At 38.5% G+C, this 21510-nt stretch overlaps 1 protein-coding gene across 1 annotated transcript in view; it reads left to right on the forward strand.

Moving 5' to 3' along the window:
• Positions 1 to 16450, forward strand: part of ptprc (protein tyrosine phosphatase receptor type C) — a 64570-nt gene extending 48120 nt beyond the window's left edge. The window contains exons 18-35 of the mRNA XM_042335934.1: positions 1043 to 1151; positions 1464 to 1498; positions 1630 to 1739; positions 2916 to 3006; positions 4390 to 4466; positions 4750 to 4786; positions 4905 to 5002; positions 5903 to 6028; positions 6161 to 6318; positions 7162 to 7297; positions 8395 to 8544; positions 9257 to 9344; positions 10546 to 10679; positions 11296 to 11430; positions 11682 to 11801; positions 14012 to 14181; positions 15186 to 15321; positions 15863 to 16450. Of these exons, the coding sequence (XP_042191868.1) occupies positions 1043 to 1151; positions 1464 to 1498; positions 1630 to 1739; positions 2916 to 3006; positions 4390 to 4466; positions 4750 to 4786; positions 4905 to 5002; positions 5903 to 6028; positions 6161 to 6318; positions 7162 to 7297; positions 8395 to 8544; positions 9257 to 9344; positions 10546 to 10679; positions 11296 to 11430; positions 11682 to 11801; positions 14012 to 14181; positions 15186 to 15321; positions 15863 to 16111 (2159 nt within the window). The 3' untranslated portion in view covers positions 16112 to 16450. The remainder of the gene's footprint in view (positions 1 to 1042; positions 1152 to 1463; positions 1499 to 1629; positions 1740 to 2915; positions 3007 to 4389; positions 4467 to 4749; positions 4787 to 4904; positions 5003 to 5902; positions 6029 to 6160; positions 6319 to 7161; positions 7298 to 8394; positions 8545 to 9256; positions 9345 to 10545; positions 10680 to 11295; positions 11431 to 11681; positions 11802 to 14011; positions 14182 to 15185; positions 15322 to 15862) is intronic.
• The last annotated feature ends 5060 nt before the right edge of the window (positions 16451 to 21510 follow it).

A 21510-nucleotide genomic window follows, 5' to 3' on the forward strand; every position in this document is an offset into this window, starting at 1 on the left:
TGAGTATTCAATTAATAAACAGGGATTCAGGTTGCACAAATAATAATAGAGGAAATAGTGTTAGGAGCAGTGTAATTTCACCTATGCAATAGAAACATGTCAGGTTCAAACCACACTGGATTCTGTACCTCGTGGGTCCTTGTGAAGCCTGAAAGATTTTGGTGGACTATTTTTTAATATTATTAAAGAAACTATTATGTGACCATTTCTTTAATAAGATTGAAAAGCAAACACCTGATGTTCATGTCCTACAAATGTCCTTGGTGCAAGCTTAGAACAACACAATTAGGTGATTCTTGTTTAACAGCTTGCATTGATGCAATGTGGGGTTGCAGGAAGCATCAACTGGGCCTCCTGCTCCACATCGCTGGCCCTCCGAGAGTGAAGCCAGAATAAATGCAGAATAATAGGGTCATCCCTATCATTTCTTCTCATTATTTGAAAACTCTTCAGTCACACAATATAACCTTCTCAGCTTTGCAGAATATAATCAAAGTTATCCAGCTTCTTATCATAATTCAAGCCCTTCATTATCAAATGTGAATCATGGCGGGAATCCCAATTTAGCCAATATATCCTTCCTAAGATTGATGTTAGGATTATTGAGATCACGTGCTAACCAATTGATGGGAACAGGATCAGAGTATAAAAGAATGACCACCATCTGAAGTTGGGGAAGGTGTTGGAAGATGGATTGTAGATAGCAGATTTGGAGGATGATGAATTAACCAGCTAGGAATACATTCAAAGTGTGGTGTATTTTATTCCTCATAGAATCACAAGTCGGGTGCCTAAAATCAAGCACAATACTAAGATTACTATTAAACCCATAAAATGATTAAATATGTGAAATAAATATTTTTTGTTTATTTTTGGTTTAAATAAGGTACAGGAAATTCTGGTTTGATCATAGATTTCAATGCAACTATTTCTAACACCCTTTATACTGCATTTATCACATGAATACTTTTGATTATTGAGGGCTGAGTTGTTCATTATTTCTTTCCTTTTTCGTAAATGATTGAAACATTGTATATTTCAGACAATGAAAATGCATTAATTGGATTCCTGGTGTTCCTGATTATTCTAACTTCAGTAGCTCTGATCGTAGTCCTTTGGAAAATCTACAGTCTGCAGAAGAAATCTTCAAGGTATTTATGTGCAACACTTGTTGAACTGGGGGCTTAAGATTGGAAATAAATTAAATCAAGCAGCAGTGAGTGTCAAAGGCTGAATATTTAGGTATTTAGTTGGATAGCATGATACAAAAACAATTACACAGAATGTTACAACATGAAAACAGACCAACCATTCAATCCAACTACTCTGCGTCATTTCCACATAATAGGATTATGGTCATTATTAAGGGATGTTATTACAAGGCGCATTCACGAATGAAATATTGTCTTACACTTGTTATTGACTTTCTTACTTTCTTATTCTTGTTTCCCATTCCAAACCAGAGATTGTGATGAAGATGTGGAACTTATCGAGCATGGTTTGTAAACTTTTTTTTGTCTTGGAACAAATACAATTAATGCACCTTATTTAAAACAAAAAATAACACCAGAAATGCCTATGAATTCTCACTTGATCTCTGCTCAATCTACTCACTGTCAACCATTTCAGATGATGAAAAGCAGCTGCTCCATGTGGAACCAATCCTTGCGGAGCACCTGCTTGATGCATTCAGGAGTAAACAGGCTGATGAAGCAAGACTGTTTTTAGCTGAATTCCAGGTATGTATATTTTGTGGAATCCTGTAGCGTAGTGGTAAGAGCACTCGCCTCCCAAGTGAGAGGACCTGGGTTCAATAATCGCATAAATAAAATAAAATAATAAATAATTTGGTCTATTGATCCACAAAATATACAGTCACTTCACTTTACAGTATATTCTGTGAAGCACTTTGATACATCTCGAAGATGTGATAAGGTGCTATATCAAATGCAAGGATTATTATTATTTGTTATCTGAATTGCTAATGTCATAAAAACTGCACCTTGCTGTGTGCAAATTGGCCGCCATGTTCCCCCACAAAACACACAGTCACACCACTCTACAGCATATCCCGTGAGGTGCTTTGGGACAAGGCACTATATCAACAACAATAACATGCATTTTATATAGCACCCTTCACGTGGGGCAGAGTCTGGGAGTGCTTATCTAATGTAAGTATTATTATAAATTCAGTACAGTATCAATAAATAAATCAATAAATAAGCAATTTACAGACTAAAACCAAACCCAGAACTCAAGCAGAATTACACTATTAGTTTCAAAAGTTGTAAATGAGAGGTTCTGCTCATTTCCAGGATGTCCATACTGGGTTCATTAGATCAAAGTAGCTGGTTCACTGATGTTGTTCCATTTCTTCATGTTTATTTAGGCTTTTCTCTTCCCTCGCACCCATCTGTAGTTATTTTTGTCCATTTCTCGGTTATTATCAGTTAGGTGTCTACACCCATCTCTTTGCAGCCAATAACTGTACAAGAGCAATCTGGTTTCACTCCTTTCTCTATCCTTTAATTCAAGAAATGTCTTCTCTCCACATCCTAACCTCTCCTACGATTCAGTGTGTCTCACCATTACACAAATGACTACTATGCTTTATTTTATTGCATTGAGTGACTTTTAAGAATATACAGCTGGATCCTTTATTGTCTGACTAAAACCAAAGCTGATTTTTCTCTGGAAGATTCATAGTTAGAATATCTTTACATTGATATGATACAATATCTATTTTTAAAGTTTAAGGGTGCTTCACAGAATTGAAAGTTGTTTAGAGATGTGACTAGAGATGATTGTGGACTTTCAGAGAGAATCCAAGTCTAGAACCTGCCAAATAAGAAATGTCGCTTTAAAAGTGAGACAAGAATGATTTGATTTTAAAAATTACGCATTAAAAATTACAGAGCATTCCAAGGGTTTTCAACAAATTTCCTGTCAAGGAGGCACGCAAACCTTACAATTCAATCAAGAATCGATATGTTGACATCCTGCCATGTAAGTAACAGGATCAACTGATCAATGTAAAAGCTATGGGGTATATTGCATTTATTCCTAAATAATTACAGGTATGTGTATACGTAGCACAATGCCAGAAAGTGATTTGGTGATTTTAAAAAAATCACAAACCAAGGCCTAAATAAAAGTAACATTGTATAAAGAATACAATAGCGGGGGTATGTGTGTGTGGATTAGATAGTACTTGTTTGAATGAACTCTCTGAAGATTTGATCAACAAATTATCTTTTGTTGAACATAATCTGGAAATAGAGCTCTTTGTACCTGTAGCACAGTACTTTGCCTTGCATTTGAATTTCACAAATACATTTATTAAAGTGAACATTTCTACTTGTCAAAGATACTCAATTTTATATCCTAAATTGAATACGAAATATAATATCGACAAACATAAGAGTGCTGTGAGCCTGGAGTTTATTCAGTTTATTCAGTCTTTTGTTGCCTCTGGGCACAATGATGCCTCACTTATGTGGAAATCAGCCTGTTTACCTTTTTCAGGGTGGGGGTGTGGGGAAGCAGTTATCATGACCAATAAAATGTTACAGCCAGTGAACACAGGGCAAATTTCCATCTGGGTCAAGATTCATTCTATTTTTGTAGCATTTCAGAGCATCCAGTATTTTGCATATTCATAAATACAGCCTTAACTTGGAGCCACATTTCTTTCCGATCTTTTAAGAACTACAGAGAACGAACTTGAAAAGTTGAGAGGGAATTCAACAATTTGACAAATTCTGAATGCTCTATAAAAATTGAATAAATCTACATCCAGATGAAAATTCTGCCCCAAAGTGCATGATAACCAACTTAATTTGCCTGATTATGGCATATTACTCTTTATTATATTTCTCATGTATTATATGAATTATGGCACATAGTGTATGAGTTGTTGCATATACATGACTTAGGGGATGTTTTATATGAGTTGAACACTTCTCTCTTACAGTAATTTAAATGTTATATAGCATTCTACTACAGTACTGGACATTATTATTCATTGTTGGTACTAAACATTGTGTTCCGGATTAAATTGAACAGTAACACTAACATGAAACATATTTATATACTCAATAAACTGTAAATACAGTTTTATTGTTACTTGTTTTAGATCTTTGTCATTGATTAAAGAATCTTAACTTTGGAAAGAAGAAAGAAACACAATCCTTTAACGGAAACAATTTGAGAGGTCTTAGCGACATGATAAGGCACTCTATTAAAATGCAAAGATTATTATATAACTGGGCTTAAAACTTTCCTGTTGGTTGAAAGTATTGAATTGTTGTATATTGAAAAGCCGTTGCCTTGTTATTTTAAATCTACTTTGAAATTAAGCTCCAGTAACTAGCTCTGTTTTCACGACAGACGATCACAACCGTGTCTCACTGTCGCCTGAGTCTGGAGTGCAAGGCTCAGACTATATCAACGCCAGTTACATTGATGTAAGTGAATACTTCGAACATGGCAGCTCACACAAGTTCTTTTCTGTCCTTTTGAAGCTTCAAGTAAAATACCTTGTGAGGAAAATGTGCGATTTTTAATGTTAAGTGTAAAACTAGTACTACGAGCAAGTATTATACCTGGATCAAAAGTTTTAAGTGACAGTTCTGTGCATAAGTCTGCACAATAGGAGTCACATTATTAAATTAATTAAATGGATATTTAAATGAAGCAGTGTTTTTTAGCTATTAAGGATCTCATCAGTAACCACTCTATCTTTCATAGGGCTTCAACGAACTCAGGAAATACATTGCTGCCCAAGGTAAATTCAGTTCTGTGCAAAAATGCTGTTTCAGTTGCCAATAAAGTTGAATAATAGGGGCAACTTAGTGAATGAATCATTGGTAGTTATACTCCATTCTCATGCCCACCTTTCTCAGGTCCGAAGGAGGAGACAAGCAATGACTTCTGGAAAATGGTCTGGGAGCAGAAGACAACGATCATTGTCATGGTGACTCGTTGTGAGGAAGGAAACCGGGTAAATTTCAGGTTCCACACATCTTCTCTTTGTAATTCACGTCACCAGTCTTCAATATGGCAGCCGAAGATTTCGAATTGGATATTTAACCATTGAACCATAGACAGCACAGAAGAAGGCCATCCATCGTAGCTATGCTGGCTCTTTTAAGAGCAATTCTTTCAGTCCCATTTACCTGTCCTATTTCCCCATACCCTCAAGGTTGATGTATTTTTATGTATTTATCTAGTTCACTTCAGTTCCCCATTTCTCAAGCATTTACTGCTTCCAAGAGTTTTGTGCCAGTGAATATCTAGAGCCGCTCTTGACTGCAGTGGGAACAATATCAGAATATTGGAGTCCTGTAGTTCAGTGGTTAGAGCACTCGCCCTGCAAGCAAGAAACCTGGGTTCAAATTCCAGCAGGGTGAAATGTTGGGCAAGTTTCCTTACTCCACACGCCTCTGTTTACCTAGCAGTAAGTAGGAACCTGGTTGTTAGTCAAGTGGCAAATCACTTTTCCGGGGGTAATAATTCCTTCTCCTCAAAATAATAATAATAAATTGGTCACTTCAATCCACGACTGTTTGTGAGACACTGCTGTGTGCAATTGGCTGCCACATTTCTCCCACAAAATATACAGTTATTTCACATTACAGTATATTCTGTGAAGCGCTTTGATGCATCTAGAAGATGTGATAAGGTGCTATATCAAATGTAGGGATTATTATTATTGAAATTTCTGATATATCTCAGTAAGACTGAATGGAGGAATTCACCGCTCCAAACTCCATTCCGCTTTGTCATAAACTTCTTTGTAATGTGAAATTATTTAATGTCAAAATATTGTTTAATTGTTCTGCCAGATAAAATCTATGGAATCCAGTTAGCACAATAATCTATGTTTTCTATTTAAAAAAAGCCCAAATGCGCTCATTATTGGCCATCTATGGACGAACAGAATAAATCCTTCGGGGATTTGGTCATAAGAATCAATGAAGAAAAGTGGTGCCCTGACTATGTTGTCCGCAAACTTTTCATTTCACACGTAAGTTCAAATAAGCTCCTTATGATTTCTGTGCTGTGGAAATTCTTTTAATGAAGGTTCTGCGATCACCGTTACTTCGCTCCTTGCTGAGAGATGAGATAACTAATTGATTGCCTTGCTGTTATTCTTCAGAAGAAGGAGAAGCCCACCGACAGAGAAGTTACTCACATCCAGTTCATTAGCTGGCCAGACCATGGAGTCCCAGAGGATCCACAACTCCTCCTGAAATTACGTCGGAGAGTTAACGCATTCAGCAACTTTTTTAGTGGTCCAATAATTGTGCACTGCAGGTAATGAGGAACATGAAATATGCAGCTTTGTTTCAATGTCTGAAAATAATTTCTTAAATTAACTTGCATTTAATTATCTCATGTCTCAGAGTTGTTTTGTGGCACACCACCTGATTTCTTCTTTGTTCAGAGATATTGTTGGCGCAACAGTACACAAACCTTTAAACCAACTAGCCTAAGCATAACAGGTCCTTTGATTTGCATCAGGTTTCACTATCCCTTGCACTGAAGTTATACTCCAGTTATCAGTTTGAAACAAGAACGTATTTTGGGAGCAGAGCTAGTAACCAGTGCTTTGTTACATTACATTGCTGTGCCCCCAAGCAGGGTAGAGCTGTGCATTTTGTACTCAAGACACACAGAAAATCCTGCTCATCATCCTGGTTATCAAACAACAGGGGAACAAACTCCCGTCTTGTAAACGTACAGTCTGTCAAAGGAAACATTTACATTTTGCCTTTCACAAGTGAAATAGAGTATGACTAAGCATTATTGTTTGCAATAATGTGCATAATAGTGATTGTTACACAGTGGGGTCCTGTAGCATATTGGTTAGAGCATGCACCTCACAAGCAAGAGGATCTAGGTTCGATTCTAGATGGGGCAAAACCTTGGGCAAGTTTCCTATACTCCAAACGCCACTGTTTGCCTAGCAGTAAGTAGGATCCCGGTTGCAGTTGTTAGTTGATTGGTGTATTGCTTTACAGGAGTAATAATCCCTACAAATAAATAAATAAATAAATAATAATTTGATCACTCAATCCTCCACTGCTTGTGGGACACTGCTATGTGTGATTGGCTTTTGCATTTAAGGGTTTCTAACTGAACGCTAATGCTTCACAGCGCTGGAGTGGGACGCACTGGCAGCTACATTGGGATTGATGCTATGATGCAAGGCCTTGAGGCTGAAGGTCACGTGGATATCTATGGCTATATTGTTGGGCTTCGTCGACAACGCTGTCTCATGGTCCAAGTTGAGGTACGTGCATCTCCTGCCGCCCCTTGAGAAAAATCCCCCTCCATGCTCTCTCCGCTGCATCTGAATTCCTACCTCTCTGGCCCTCCTCCTGCAATGACCTACCCTCCTTGGTCACCCTTCTAAACAACTCCCCTCTTGGCCATCAACAACACTCTTGCCTCCTTCAGCTCCCACACTGCCTCCTATTCACTCAAATCCCCCTGGTACACTAGCCAGATGCGAGGAGATGATGGATTTCCTCAAGGCCAAAGTCGAGGTGATCTGCTCTGCCGCCTCTAGACCCTTTACCGGCACCCTGTCCCCACCTCCCACTCTCCTTCCAGCCCCCCACCATCCATTCCTCCACACTTTTGACCCTGTCTCCCCCTCCTCGCTCACCTCCATCATTTCCCATATGAAACCCACCACCTGCTCCCTTGACTCCATCCCTACACCTCTCCTCACCTCCCAGCTCCACCTCCTTGCCCCCCTACTCTGCAGCTCATGCCCTCTCCAGCACCAGGCTTGTTCTTGTTTGGCTTCACTGGCTTCCCATTCCTCAGAGAATCGAGTACAAAACCCTCGTTCTTACCTTCAAGGCCCTCCATGGTCTTGCTCGTCCCTACCTCTCCAACCTCATAACCTCATATCAGCCTGTCCGCTCCCTTCGCTCAGCGGACAACGGCCTGCTTCAGGTCCCTTGGTGGTCAGGCATTCGGTATTTCTGCCCCCACAGTCTGGAACTCTATCCCACAATCCCTCTGCTTCACTCCCTCTCTTGCCTCCTTCAAGTCCCAACTGAAGACATTCCCTTTTGACCTTGCCTTCGGCCAGAAGTTGATCGTAAAGATAACTGAGCGCTTCCCCAGCACCGCACTGAAGCATCAGCTTTGACTATGACCTCAATGTCCGAAAGTAAGGCTTGAACCCACAACCGTCCAACTTAGAGACGTTAATATATAAAGTGCTCCCAAGAAGTGAAGGGCACAATATAAATGCAGCTGGTGGTGGTTGTTGTTGTATAGGAATTATTTACATAGTGTAAACCAGTTCATTTTTGGAATTTGATGATCTTCACTCATGCATAAGTGTTTCAACAAATGTTTGTTGCATTGCAGGCTCAGTATATCCTCATCCATCAGGCTTTGCTGGAGCACTATATCTTTGGAGAAACCGAAATCTGCTTGTCTGAGCTGCCCAAGGAACTAATTAATTTGAAAAGGGAAGACCCGGCTTCTGAGCCATCCATGCTGGTTGCAGAATTCCAGGTTAGTCAATTGCAAGTAACATCTAAACCTATAGAGTTCATACGAACGCTGTTATCCAAAAGACAGCAGGCTGCATATGTGTGTCACGGGAATTGAGGCACAGCCTACGATCTGCTTAGATGAATTTCAGGAGGTAATTCCAATTGTCTATAGAAAGACAATACAATAGCAAAACAAGACTGAAGTACGTTGTAACACAAAAGAACACGCTAACAAAATAACTGTCGACTATTTTACGGTTCCTGAACTATGTGAGGGGAGAGCAATGTAAAGCAATATTGAAATATATTCTAACAGAATTAGAAAGATTATTGTTAGAGTGTTTGAGAGGCAATGAAAAGGGCAACAGCTACAGTTGCCTATAGTAACAGCTATAGTAACTGTTAGCTGTTACTATAGGCAAACAACCTATAGTCTCACAGTCAAACACTGATGAATTATTTTGTGTTTGGATGTTTGCTAGTTAGGCTTAACCATCCAGTGCCTTGGGACATCCTTCCAACGTGAAAGGCGCTATGTAAATGTAATTTGTTGTTGTTTCTGTGGATGCGATGCAAAGCTTTGGAAGAACTATTCATTGGAGCCACATATGGTTAGAGTGAACAGGGTGGGAGTGTTAAATCTTTTTCATATTATTCAGTGATATAAACAAACTGTTGTATTTCTTTATATGTGAAATTATAAGGATTGAATCCCAAATTTAATCTTTCAGAGAATCCCATCTTATGATGCAAAATCAAAGAAGACTGGAAAATTGCCCGAAAATCAAAGTAAAAATCATTCCGTTTCAGTGATTCCATGTGAGTATCAAGTTTGCCTCTTGCTTTTTCTAAGGTTCATTTGTTGTGCTTCTTCTGGTCAGTAGCAAGAGGACTGTTCTTCTTAGTGATCAGCTCGTCTTGACATCTCATCAAAACTGAAAGAGGTGCATGTAAGGCAGCTGAGAGCTGCTTATGAATAAAGCCCCAAGTTGCCTCATTAACCTTGAAGCTGATTAATTTATTTAATTTTCTTTTCATGCCTGTAGCAACCGTAGAAAATATAACTTCTACAAGCTTTGCAAAATTGTGCTTCTTGCTTCTGCCAAAGGGGTGGGATGCATTGGGACCATTTGCTTCTCCACAAGCTGCTTCCAGTGCCATTTCATAACCAGGCAAATCAAGGATGACTTAGACAGGTTTGTCCTTAGGGATAATCAAGGCTGGGATTCAAACGTGCAACTGGGAGCCAAGTAACCACCAGCATAGTTGCTGGCTTAGCCCAGTCAATGTTTGTGAAGAAAATACTTTGAAACAAATGATCTTAATGATGTAATTTACTGTGGAGATTAAAATTGTACATTAATAAATTAGTATATAGAATATGCAAATAAAATATGAATACATTCATCTTCTGTTCTCATTCATGGCACTAATCTATTTGCACCAGACTAAATAGTGCTGCTCATGAATCCCCTCTTAGAATTTCCAGCAAGGATCCACTTCCAGCAGGCAGTGTGCATCCTAAGGGAAAACATTTGATTTCCCTCCCCCCACCATGTTTTCAAAGCCTTCCCCCATCTCCCTGGTCAATGCACTTTCAGAAAAATAGCTTTAAAGGTGGTGCAAAATCTGTTAAAATTTCCCACAGTTGTTTTGTCAGGGCTTACTACCTGGCTTTTACCTTACCTGCTAAGTACTGCTTGCATTCTTTTACCACCTTACCAACAGCTTGCATTTATATAGTGCCCCTCATACAGGGTAGCGTCCCAGAATGTATCATATTGAAATATGTCATGTTGTGTCATATTGAAATGCCTCAAAGGATTTCACGTAATTTACTCAGAACCAGGAAATGTTTGGTGTAGTTCTGTGTAGCTCTTTATGTCAAATGCTAAGGTGCGCAGTGTTCCTGTGGACAGTTGATTACTTACAGAAAGTTACAGAGAGAGGGCATTGTGCTTTATTTCCAGGCTTTGCTTGAATGATGAACATATGCTTTGTAATAACTCCCATTTTACAGTTGAATACAACAGAGTGACCGTCAAGCTGGCTGATGAGAAAAGCAAAGAAAGTGAAAACGACTCTGAACTGTCCTCCTCTGATGATGATGACGATGATGAATGCACTAAATACATCAATGCTTCCTTTATAGATGTATGTACTGGTGCAAGAAATGCATGTTTTACAGACCAAAAGAGGCAGTGTGCAAAAAGCATTCCCTTGCCCTTCAGGACTAAAGTCATTTTTATTACCCCAAGTGCCACCCCGGTTAAGAACAACTGACTGCACAGACCAGTAGATGAGTTTGGTATTTTCCAACTGTGTGTGGCTCCATTCCACTGCTTCCCATTTCAGGCAGTCAAATCTCAGAGATCTCACCTTTCCTTTTTTCCCCCATGAACAAACGGCATTCCATGAACAAACCACAAATTCTTTTGTTGACCTGTACTCAGGAATGGAGCATCTTCCAATGGGATGGGCTGCAATCCCAGCCTTAATTTTACTGCATTAAAAAGTGGGACTTTGCTGGGACAGAACGGAAATGTCAAGGCCATTTGCACTTTCTCTTTGCAAGACAGCCCAAAGATTTTTATTTAATGTGTATTGGTATCTGAAACAAAAGGAGCTGATTGAAATGTAGAATAAATGGACTAATTCATAACATGTTTTCAGTGTACTTGGTATTTGAATGAACATAGAAATAACATCTACAGGATTACAGAATTACCTCCTCTCTTTCTCCCCTTCAACCATATATTTTACCTTTTAGGGATATTGGTATACAGAAGCATTGATTGCCACTCAGACTCCACTGCAGGAAACCATTGCTGATTTTTGGCAAATGGTATTTCAGAGAAAGACTGCCTTCATTGTCATGTTGTCTAAATTAAAAGAGGATACTGAGGTAAGTGTCAAAGATGAACTCTGCATTTTTTATTAACAGTTACAAGTCTCAGGAGTACAGTCCATTCTAAACCAAAGGTGCTAACATTTCACTGGTGAGCAAGAGATGATGTTATGAGTAAAAAGGAGCACTTGTAAATCTGAATTGTCCCAGTGCAATATTTGTTTCTCCCATTGATATCAAATCTATGCAAAATACATGGCATTGTGTTTCATTACTTTTGTCGTAAGTTCATATTTTTAATCATTTAGGACTTTACAGAGTACTGGGGAGAGGAGGACAAAACCTACGACGATATAGAAGTTAAGCTGACTGAATGCAATAATGGTCCAGAATTTATCGTTCGTACCTTTGAAATAAAACACGGAAAGGTAAAGCTCACAGTCTTATACGTACGACTAGTATAACTTCCTGTTTTTGAAATAATCTGCACAATTAATCCAATTTGAATACTGCAACCTATAAACCTATTTGTGGTCCTATGAACAAACAAGATATGGCCCCACATTGGGACTTTTTGCTTATATAGCACTAGACTGACATTCCAGTCAATACTGGTGGAGCACTGCATTGTCGGAGGTCCCATATATCAGATGAAAGATTAAAGCAAAGTCCCGTCTGCCAGTTCAGGTGGAAGTTAAAGATCCCATGACACTATCCTGGCCAAAAATCTCCAGTTAACATTGATCATTCATTTCATGGCTGTTTGCGGGACATTGCTGTGTGTAAATTGATCTTTACATTCACCTCCAAAGTATACAGTAACTTCATTTTGCAGTAAATCCTGAGAAGCACTTTGAGATGTTTTGACGATGTGATAAGGTGCTATCTCAAAAGCAAGGGTTATTATAGTTATAATATCTTATTGAATTTCCATCAGTCTATTTGATTGAATTGATAAAACTACTTTCAGCTGTATAAGAAGGTTCAAATAAATGAAATAAATATAATCTCTTTCAAAACCAATTGCCAAGAACTGAGTGAAGTCCTTACAGGGGAATATTTACCACCTTTTACTGTTGCAAAGTATCGGACTAGCATGAGAGATGGCATTGAATATAAGGTGTAAATTGCAACAAAGATTGGGCCTTGAAAAATCTGTTGAATATTGTCTGTTTAGCCTAATTATCAGTTTGCCAATGAAAGCTTCCTGAGAAAGAAGCAGTTTTGGAAATGTATTAGGTGTCATTGGAGGAAGGTGTTATATAGGCAATAATGAGGAGTCAACGGCATTTGGAGATTCACAGGTCAGGGAATGCCTGAAAAAATTAATTCACACAGCTGAGAATTTACACTTCAACTAGGTCAGAATATCATTAAGGTTCCATTTTAAGAGCTATTAAAACCCGGAACTTAAAGGAGGGAGAATAGAAAATAGGAACATGTTGATAGTGTATATAATGCTCTGAAATACAAAAGTGGCTGGCATTTTGCAGTAATGAATAGATTAGCAAAGAAAAACATGTAGAACTCCTTTGATTTGCTTAGGAGTCTTTTAACTCATGCTTAGAACTCATGAATATTACCTGGAGGAATACATTGAGAACATATTGCCCAGGTTGTCAAGAGCCAAGGTATTAGAGACCTCAAAGTGTTTAACCAGCTAAAACAAGGCATTGGTAAACTTCCTGCTCTGGACCGTTCTACTCTTTGGAGTGCTCTGTGCCATGCTCCCACTCCCTCCCTAAATTGGTGAATGATCAGTGCCCAGGTAACCCATCCTGCGTGAGTATATATAGTGCTGTGAACCTTCGAAGCTCAATTATAATAATAATAATCCTTGCATCTGTACAGTGCCTTTCACGTCAGAAAGACATCTCAGGATTTATTGTGAAGTGAGCCAGGCTAACTGGCTTATCGAAGTCCTAGTTCCACCATAGAGAGTATGTGGGAAGATAGAATGACAAACATTGCATACAATTTTCCAGATGTAGTGCAACAGGATTAGAAGCATTTATTTTGCTTTATTGCATCCTTGTAATAGATTAGCTTTGCCGACAGCAGCCTAACATTTCTGGAAGCAGTCAGTTAACGGGGAGCTGTTAATAGTGTGCTGTTTATTTTCCCAAGCATGAATACAATTACAATACAATGTATATAAGTGGCCTTTCACATCTGGGGGTGTCTCAAAGCACTTTGTACAACTGGTGGTGTGGGTGGGGGGTGAGGGGAGGTGGAGCGAGGGAACTGAAGAGGGTATGGGGAAGAGTGAGGGAGTGGGACTGATTGGGTAGCTCTTCCAAAGAGCCGGCACAGGCACGATGGGCCAAATGGTCTCCTTCTGTGCTGTAATATTCTATGTTTCTCAGAGGGAAAAGTTGAGAGGTTGAAGAGATCAATCTGGTTTTAAAAGTGGGGAAGTAGGGTCCAAGCTAGAGGGATTCCAGGATGGAGTGGGGGTCAAATGGCTAAAAGCTTGCTCGTTAATGATGTGAGCAGATCGGGCGGCCAACAGATGGACGTAAAGCCGGCTGGTGTTTGCTTGAGCGGAGGAGGAATGTCTGGCTCCTTATTGTCTCCTGTGATAAACAACGTCTCGTGGTCCGAGATTAGCTGCTGAGGCGCTATTTATTTCTTTCAGAGAAAAGATGCTCATAAAGTTTATCAGTACCATTATCACAAGTGGACTGACTCAGACCTTCCCGAGAATCCCAGCAGTTTCATCGAGGTGATAAGGACCTTGAAGGAAAAGCTGCCGAAGCCCAATGGGCCCAACAGAGCCATTGCACCACCTATTGTTGTGCACTGCAGGTAACCCATTCCTCTGCGAGTTACGTGCTGTACTGATTCTCATTGTATTCCTAGTACTGCTGCATGCTCTTATTGAGCATCAGATTTTCATAAGACAATGAGCATCAATATAAGGTTGCTGTTCTTTTTTTGGGTGGGGGCGTTAGGTAACATTTTGCTTAACATGGGTAGATGCTAATTCTGGGAAAAGTACCATTCTCCCAATTTAGGCACTCAATGTTAGCTTCACTAATTCCCAAATAAATGAATCAAATTCAACCTTATCATTCCATTTCCCTACCCTCAGCCTCAGAAAAACACACTGGGCCTTGTGATTTCTCCTACCCTCTCCCTCACCTACATTTGCCATCTCTCTGAATGGGATTGTAAACGTTCGCTCACTCGGCATTGAGTTCCGACAGGACAAGGCTGTTTCACGCAGGATCTTGGGATCCAGTAGAGGGAAGAAGTGTTCAGCGTAAATATGTGATGACTTCATGCACATCATGATACTGTGGTGTGTGCTGTGTGTTAACATCATTGTGTGTTCCATTGCCAGAACCCCCAGGGAACCGATGATGTCAATCACATAATAGCAGATGACACCATGAGTACACACACTGCCGACAGCTCCTGTTGTGTGACGTGTAATGTGAGCAGGCAATATGCCCGCCATCCTGTTTTACTTGGAACAGTGTCAAGGTTGCCCTCAGCTGTAATCTGAACCCAGGTCAAATTTATGGCCTGACTATTTCTACCTCCTGCTGGTTCAAATCAACTGTTAGACCCCATTTTTCATTTTAATATTTGAAAGACATCCACTGATCCCACACTGCAGATGTAATATATGTATCTATTGTAAAATATCATCCTTATGTTCTGAATGGTGGGAAGAATGCTATCATACAGCCATAGATTATGACCTGTAACCACATTGTACAAGAATGTATAGTAATCGGAACATGTGGTCTAATGCAAAGGTGCGTTTTACGATTGTTGTACAGTAAAATTCTCATTTCTTACAGTGATGGAGCCAAGCTAACGGGAATATTCTGTGCTCTGTGGAATCTCCTGGACAGTGCAGATACTGAAAATATAATAGATGTTTTCTACATGGTCAAATTACTGCGTAAACAGCGGTCAGGAATGATCCTTACCTTCGTAAGTAGCATAGTCCGCATATTCGTCTTGGCTTGTTAGATACCAGTGCACCTAGTCCCCGTTGTACTACAACCAAACACATTATATTTAGATGTATCCATGCAGAGAGACTCTCAAAGCTGCTAAATATAAAATTTTAAATAAAAAGAATTACTTTACTCAAATCAATTTATTTGCCAAATTGCTTTCTAATTCCCTAATGAATTTACTGACACAATCTGGCTAATTTATTCAACATAGATGTCCACTCTCTGTGTCAAGTAATCTGAAGTGTCAAGATATCTTCTCTCTCCTGATCTTGAGTCTCTAAATCTCCTTGTTCCAAATGTATCATTTGGATTTAGTTCATCTATATCATTTACGATCTTAAATATGATCAATAAGATTGTTCTTCTTCAGAAAACACTCCTTGTCATTGAAGTTAAGGGGGAATTTAAAGCAGGTAAAAAAAAATAGAAATTGAAAGAGAAAAATATCAACTAACTTTTGTTTGATTCTGTGTGTGTATGTGTCTTTGTTTGTTTGTTTGTTTGTTTAACAGGAACAATTTGAGTTCCTGTATGATACCATTGCTAGCACTTACCCAGTGCAGAATGGGACATTAAAATCCAGTGAAAGCCCCCTGCAAACCACTGTAGAAATAATCTCCGAAACACCTCAGGAAGAGTCTAAACAAGTTTCAGATGGGAAAAGCGAAGAGGTGTCTGAGGTGCCTGCAGAGGAACAAAAGCCAGAGGCTGACACACTAATGATAAGCAATCAGCAAAAAATCCTGTTAATGGACCCTTAACTCCCACTGAAACCGAGTGATGACAATTTGAGCTCTATAAATGTAACTACTAATGTTCAATCTGTATTTCAAAGAGATTTATGCAGTGTCGATTTCAATTGTCAGATGTTAAATTTCTTTTTTACATGTACAAAATCTATGGTAGTACAATTCTATGTTTTTTTACTGGAAGTTTTACAAAATGTGGACTTGTATACATACCGTTTAAGAAAGAGTGTATACGTGAACATAAGTATGAATGTATTTTAATGGAAAAAGGATGGCGTTTTAGATAATTTAAAATTCAATTGAGAGGCTTTTAGTAGTTGGAGGTGAGTTCAGTATTTTCAAAATTAAAAACAAGAAAAAAAATTTTTTGAGACTTTTTAAAACTTTTTTGTTCCTAAAGCTAAATATTTGCTTCTGAAATGTATGTGTATGTGTATTGGTATTTTAAAATGTGATTTTTTTATCAAATGCACAGGGAGTTGGATTAATTTGAAGGACATTACTATGTTTGTCAGATCTGTTTAGTTTGTTCTTTCAGTGTTACTGAAAACATACTTTTTTTATGATGCTGCAATTTTATACTGTATTTTGCAATTTATTTTTATAATTCTGTCCCTAAAAGTTACACAGTTGATCTGTTTAAAATATTGTACAGTGATATATTTTAACTACCTGAAATTATTTCCCACCAGCACAGGTGAGTAGACCAAATTGATTTCTGGTTTAGCAGGCAATTGATTGAAAATGTCAGTCAGTGGATTGTCTTTTGTAAATAAAGTAGCATAGGTCTCACAAATAGAAACCAAAAGTGGCCCTTTATGCTGGCTGTAAAATGAAAGATGGTTTCACGATTAAGTCAGGCTACTTAGAGAACGACTGAAAATGAAGTACGCACGTGGTAGCACAAGAAAAGAGTGTTCGGGATCAGTCGGATAGAGACGGAAATTCCAATGGCAAAAGCATACACAGTGGGATACATTGACTCGGATAGATTGGGATCTGGAGAGATTCAATCCGGTTCGTGGCAGGATCATTGTGCTTGATTCTGGGATTGGTTGAACTGGTGTAAAAGGTTGGTCTGACACTTTACAAACTTTGTCATTACTCTTCTAGCTGATTGTATGAGGATAGAAAGGCAAGTTGTCAAATTGTGATGAAAATCCCCTCACCAAGTCATTGCTGGAACACCAATTGTAAGGTTTAAGAAAGATCCCTCTTCTCCAAGCATCAGTAGATTGTTCGCAGCGAATGGGAAATTTGGAATAACTTGGTTACAGCTCCAGAGTTCAGTAAACTCTTCACCTCCCCCTTGCCGTGGGCAGCAGATGGCTATTTATGGTTATTTGAATAAGGATTTGTCCCTTTAATATTGTTTGGGCTATAGATGTTGGTCAATCTGTTGTACCGTGGAGTCCAGTAGCTCAGTGGTTAGAGCATTCGTCTCGCAAGTGAGATACCTGGGTTCGATTCCTGGCAAGGTGAAATTTTGGGCAAGTTTCCTTACCCCACACACCTTATAATAATCCCCAAGGAAAAAAACAATAACAAATTGGTCACTTCAATCCACAACTGTTTCTGGGACACTGCTTTGCACAATTGGCTGCCGCGTTTCGCCCACAAACATAGTCAATTCACTTAACAGTATATTCTGTGAAATGCTTTGAGACGTCTAGCAAACGTGAAAAGCACTAATCAAATGCAAGGATTATTATTTTTACAAGTATTTTAATTCAGTATTTTGTTTATCACTCAATGTAAACTATTTCTGAGATCAGCTTAAATGTGAGTGAATGAATGAACAAAAACACAGATGTGTTTTCCAGTCTCTGAAGAAGTTGTGTACTTGCAGTAATATTCTCTTCATAGGACAGAACATTGATCACAATTTTTTTTATGTTCCTGTCAAAAGCTAGGAAGAAATGTACCTGGCTTTACAGTATAGAGTGGTAGGAACCAGAAATCTGTTTGGTCTGTGAGGTTGGGTTTGCACCCAGCAAGTTAATGTAAGATGATTTGCTATTTCAAATGTGAATTTCAATTCCAAAGCTTATTTTTTTGTTGTGCCCTTTTTTTAACAAGATATTGTGTGTAAAAAAAATTTGAGAATAAAAAATAGAATATATACATTTTTGTATGAATGGTGCTTTTGAATAAATGCAAAAATACTCGAGTCTGTGCAGACTCAATGGGCCGAACGGCCATCTTCTACACTGGAGATTTCTATTTTTAAAATAAAGATCATGTATAGTAAAGGTTTAATTAGTATCCGCTCCAGGGTAAGTCAATAGAGCAAGTAAAATACTAATCAGGAAAAGTCCAATCCTAACTAGGCACGAGATTGCTCCTGTCATGAACATTGGTCTATCCAAGTGAACCATCTGCAAACCAGGTTATGGGATGTTGTAGGTTCTGCACAATACAATTTTAATTTAGATAGTGCCTTTCACGTCAGGAGAATGTCTTAAAGTACTTTACATGACTGGCTGGCAGCTGTGGGTGTTGGGGAGGGAACCAAAGAGGGTATGGGAGAAAGATAACCAGAATCGAAAAGGTATGTTTTAAGAAAGGCTAATCTTCTAGAATGGCTTGCGTGCCACTTTGTTGTTGTATACTGGGTGGAAAATACTGTATATGTTCACACAGCAACAATTTTCTTTTTTCTACAGCACTTTCCACGTAGGTATGAATGAAGCTTTCTGAAGTTGTGGGCGACAGAGCTAGAATACAGAGTTAGAATAACTTTTCAGTCTGTTGTTAATTCAGCACCAATTGTACCTGATTAATGAAGCTTTTCATTTAATGGTAACTGGGTAGATATTTTTATAGTGTCCAGTTAAATCCAAATATATAATAGTGTCTTAAATCAAGATTCAGCGCAGGATATTATCACCTGTTGCACGTGACTGAACATAAATCCTTTTAAGGTTTATCTCTTTCTATTGCTAGCTAGCTTTAGTTACAACAGTCTGTGGAGGATTTCAATTGGTAAGACTGAAAAGTTATAATTTGTTAAAAACAACACAACAAACAAGGTTCAATGACACAAGCAGACAAATCTGCTGAAGAGATTTTAAACGTCTACACCTGTGTTCATCAAAAGAAGTGTTAAATGAACAGATAACTGATTTGCTAATCATGGAATACTATCAAATCCCTATCATTTATACAATTTGTGATTCAATGTGCTCATCACATTATCTTTATATTGCAAGATAGAAATCAGCTTCTGTTTCTTTGTCTTATTTATTACTAATGGGTTGGTAAAACCTTGCTACCTTGGCACATATTGATTCCAGTTAACATCTCTATTAAAGGCATATGTTTCCAGTTAGGAAACGCCCAACTTCTCTCAATGAAAATCAGATCCTAAGGCACTTTGAGAGGGAACTATTTTGTTTTTCTTTCTATGTTCTCTCAGGGCTGCAGCAATCACACAATATTGAATCTGTGAAGAAGAGTCATGAATTAATGAAAACCAATTCAGGTTAGTTTGATGATTTCTCACAGGCAATGTTCTACATATTGAATGTATTTATTCTGTTCTGGACTAGATGAGTTAAGGTGTACTCTGAGAAGAGAGCTGGGAGTGAAAAGTGGAGTTGTGAGTAGGATGGTCAATCCAGAGTTTTTGTTTGTTTGCCTGTGGAGATCAGATAATATCTGTGGTATGACTTTTACCTTCCAACTCATGGAGCGGTTGGGTGGGTGAATGATTTTTGTGCATTCTGTGGAAGGAGCTGGTTTGCTGGACTGATTGGCCTTTCTTCATTTTATACTTTATGTTCTCTCAAATTTCCTCACAGTTTGCCACACAATTCCACAACTTGCTGTGTTCTCATTGTCCTTTTATTTAAGCAAAAGGTAGATATCCATCAGAAATGTTAACCAGATGAAGATGTGTATTTATTATAGCCAATGTGTAATACAAAACCATATAGTTGTTTAGAGGAACTTTTACAATAACTTTCATTTTAGGTAAGCTCATAGCTCCTTTGTCTGCATCTAACTGGGTCCACAATATGGTAATCAGAAATCTTTTAATTCTAGGCACACACTACCTGAGATTCTGAAAATCGACAATAAATGGATGTGCTTATTTCTGTAAGACTCGGCTGTTTACTTCAGCAGTGTACTTGCAGTTTATCAAGGATTCAGTGTGTTTATAATGGCAAGGCCTGGACTAACAAATCTTATGAGATGACCCAAGGGAGAACCCAGTAATTTACAGCAATGGCCTAACTGATCTCTTGATCTGTTTATACAAATCAATGAACAAATCCCCGCAATGCTGCACATACTATTCCCCAGGAACACAGAAAATGAGCCCACTGGGCAGAAGCAGACAAAGGTAATTTCATGTCACTGTTAGCAGTGGTTGACAAAGTGCCGATCATTACCTGGAAATGCAAAGGATATGGAGCGAGCTTGCTCCCCTATGTCCTATTGTATTTTATCATTCTCTATTTGGAAGAAGATCCAGGATAGTAAATAATGTAAATCAAAACTATTCATTTTATTTAAAGCAACAAATGCCCTGTTTTCCTCCATCAATCTCCTTTTCATTGAAGAGTCTTAGATCAGAGCCTTGGGACGTCCTCCCAACGTGAAAGGCACTATACAAATGTAATTTTGTTGTTAGGTATGACTGTTATTGTAGGTATGCAATGTGTTTCAAGAGAATATTTTTTATCTTATGTTTGAGTTTTGATGAGTCTAGAGTTATCATACAGTACAATTCTATAGTATCTTTATAAATGTATTATGAGTGTATTGGGGCATGTGCCTGTTTTAATATCAAAGTGAACAGGGCAGTCCTTCCTTTTAGTTCTGGTATAAATTAGAAAGCCAAAAAGTCACTGCATTTTATCTATTTGATAACTGAAAATGGTCCATTCAAAATTCACAAGGCTGTGCTATGGTGAAATTACAATCCTCCTGAGACCACTGCATCTAGATAGTGTCTGGAGCAGGACTCCAGCAGGATTCTTGTTCTCTGAGACCCTACATACTCTACGTTTTGGCCAAAATTAGTGAATCAATGCCAAAAGTGCAATGTGTGTATATATAAGCATGTGTGTTTGTACACAATTGACCATCAACTATACATATAGGATTCTCCAGTCTCCCCTCTGGTGCAAGGTTTTACTTTAAGCTTATGCAATGTTGTAAGTGATTAAAACCTTTCAGTTTTTTTTAATGATTTCTTGCAGTCGGTGACCTTCACAAGCAGTCAGAGTCGACCGCTATGAGAATCCAGGAGTCCAGCAGGATGTTGGGAATCATTTTAGAAATTAGAGAACATGTAATCAAGCTTCACAATCTGAACATTTAACTGTAAAAGGGAACTGACAATGTCGAGTATTAGTTGTGCCCAATTAGTATCAAGCTTCACTATGAGACCAGAAGAGTGT

The sequence above is a fragment of the Callorhinchus milii genome, unplaced genomic scaffold (assembly GCF_018977255.1).
Source record: "Callorhinchus milii isolate IMCB2004 unplaced genomic scaffold, IMCB_Cmil_1.0 Scaffold5, whole genome shotgun sequence".
NCBI classification, from domain to species: Eukaryota; Metazoa; Chordata; class Chondrichthyes; order Chimaeriformes; family Callorhinchidae; genus Callorhinchus; species Callorhinchus milii.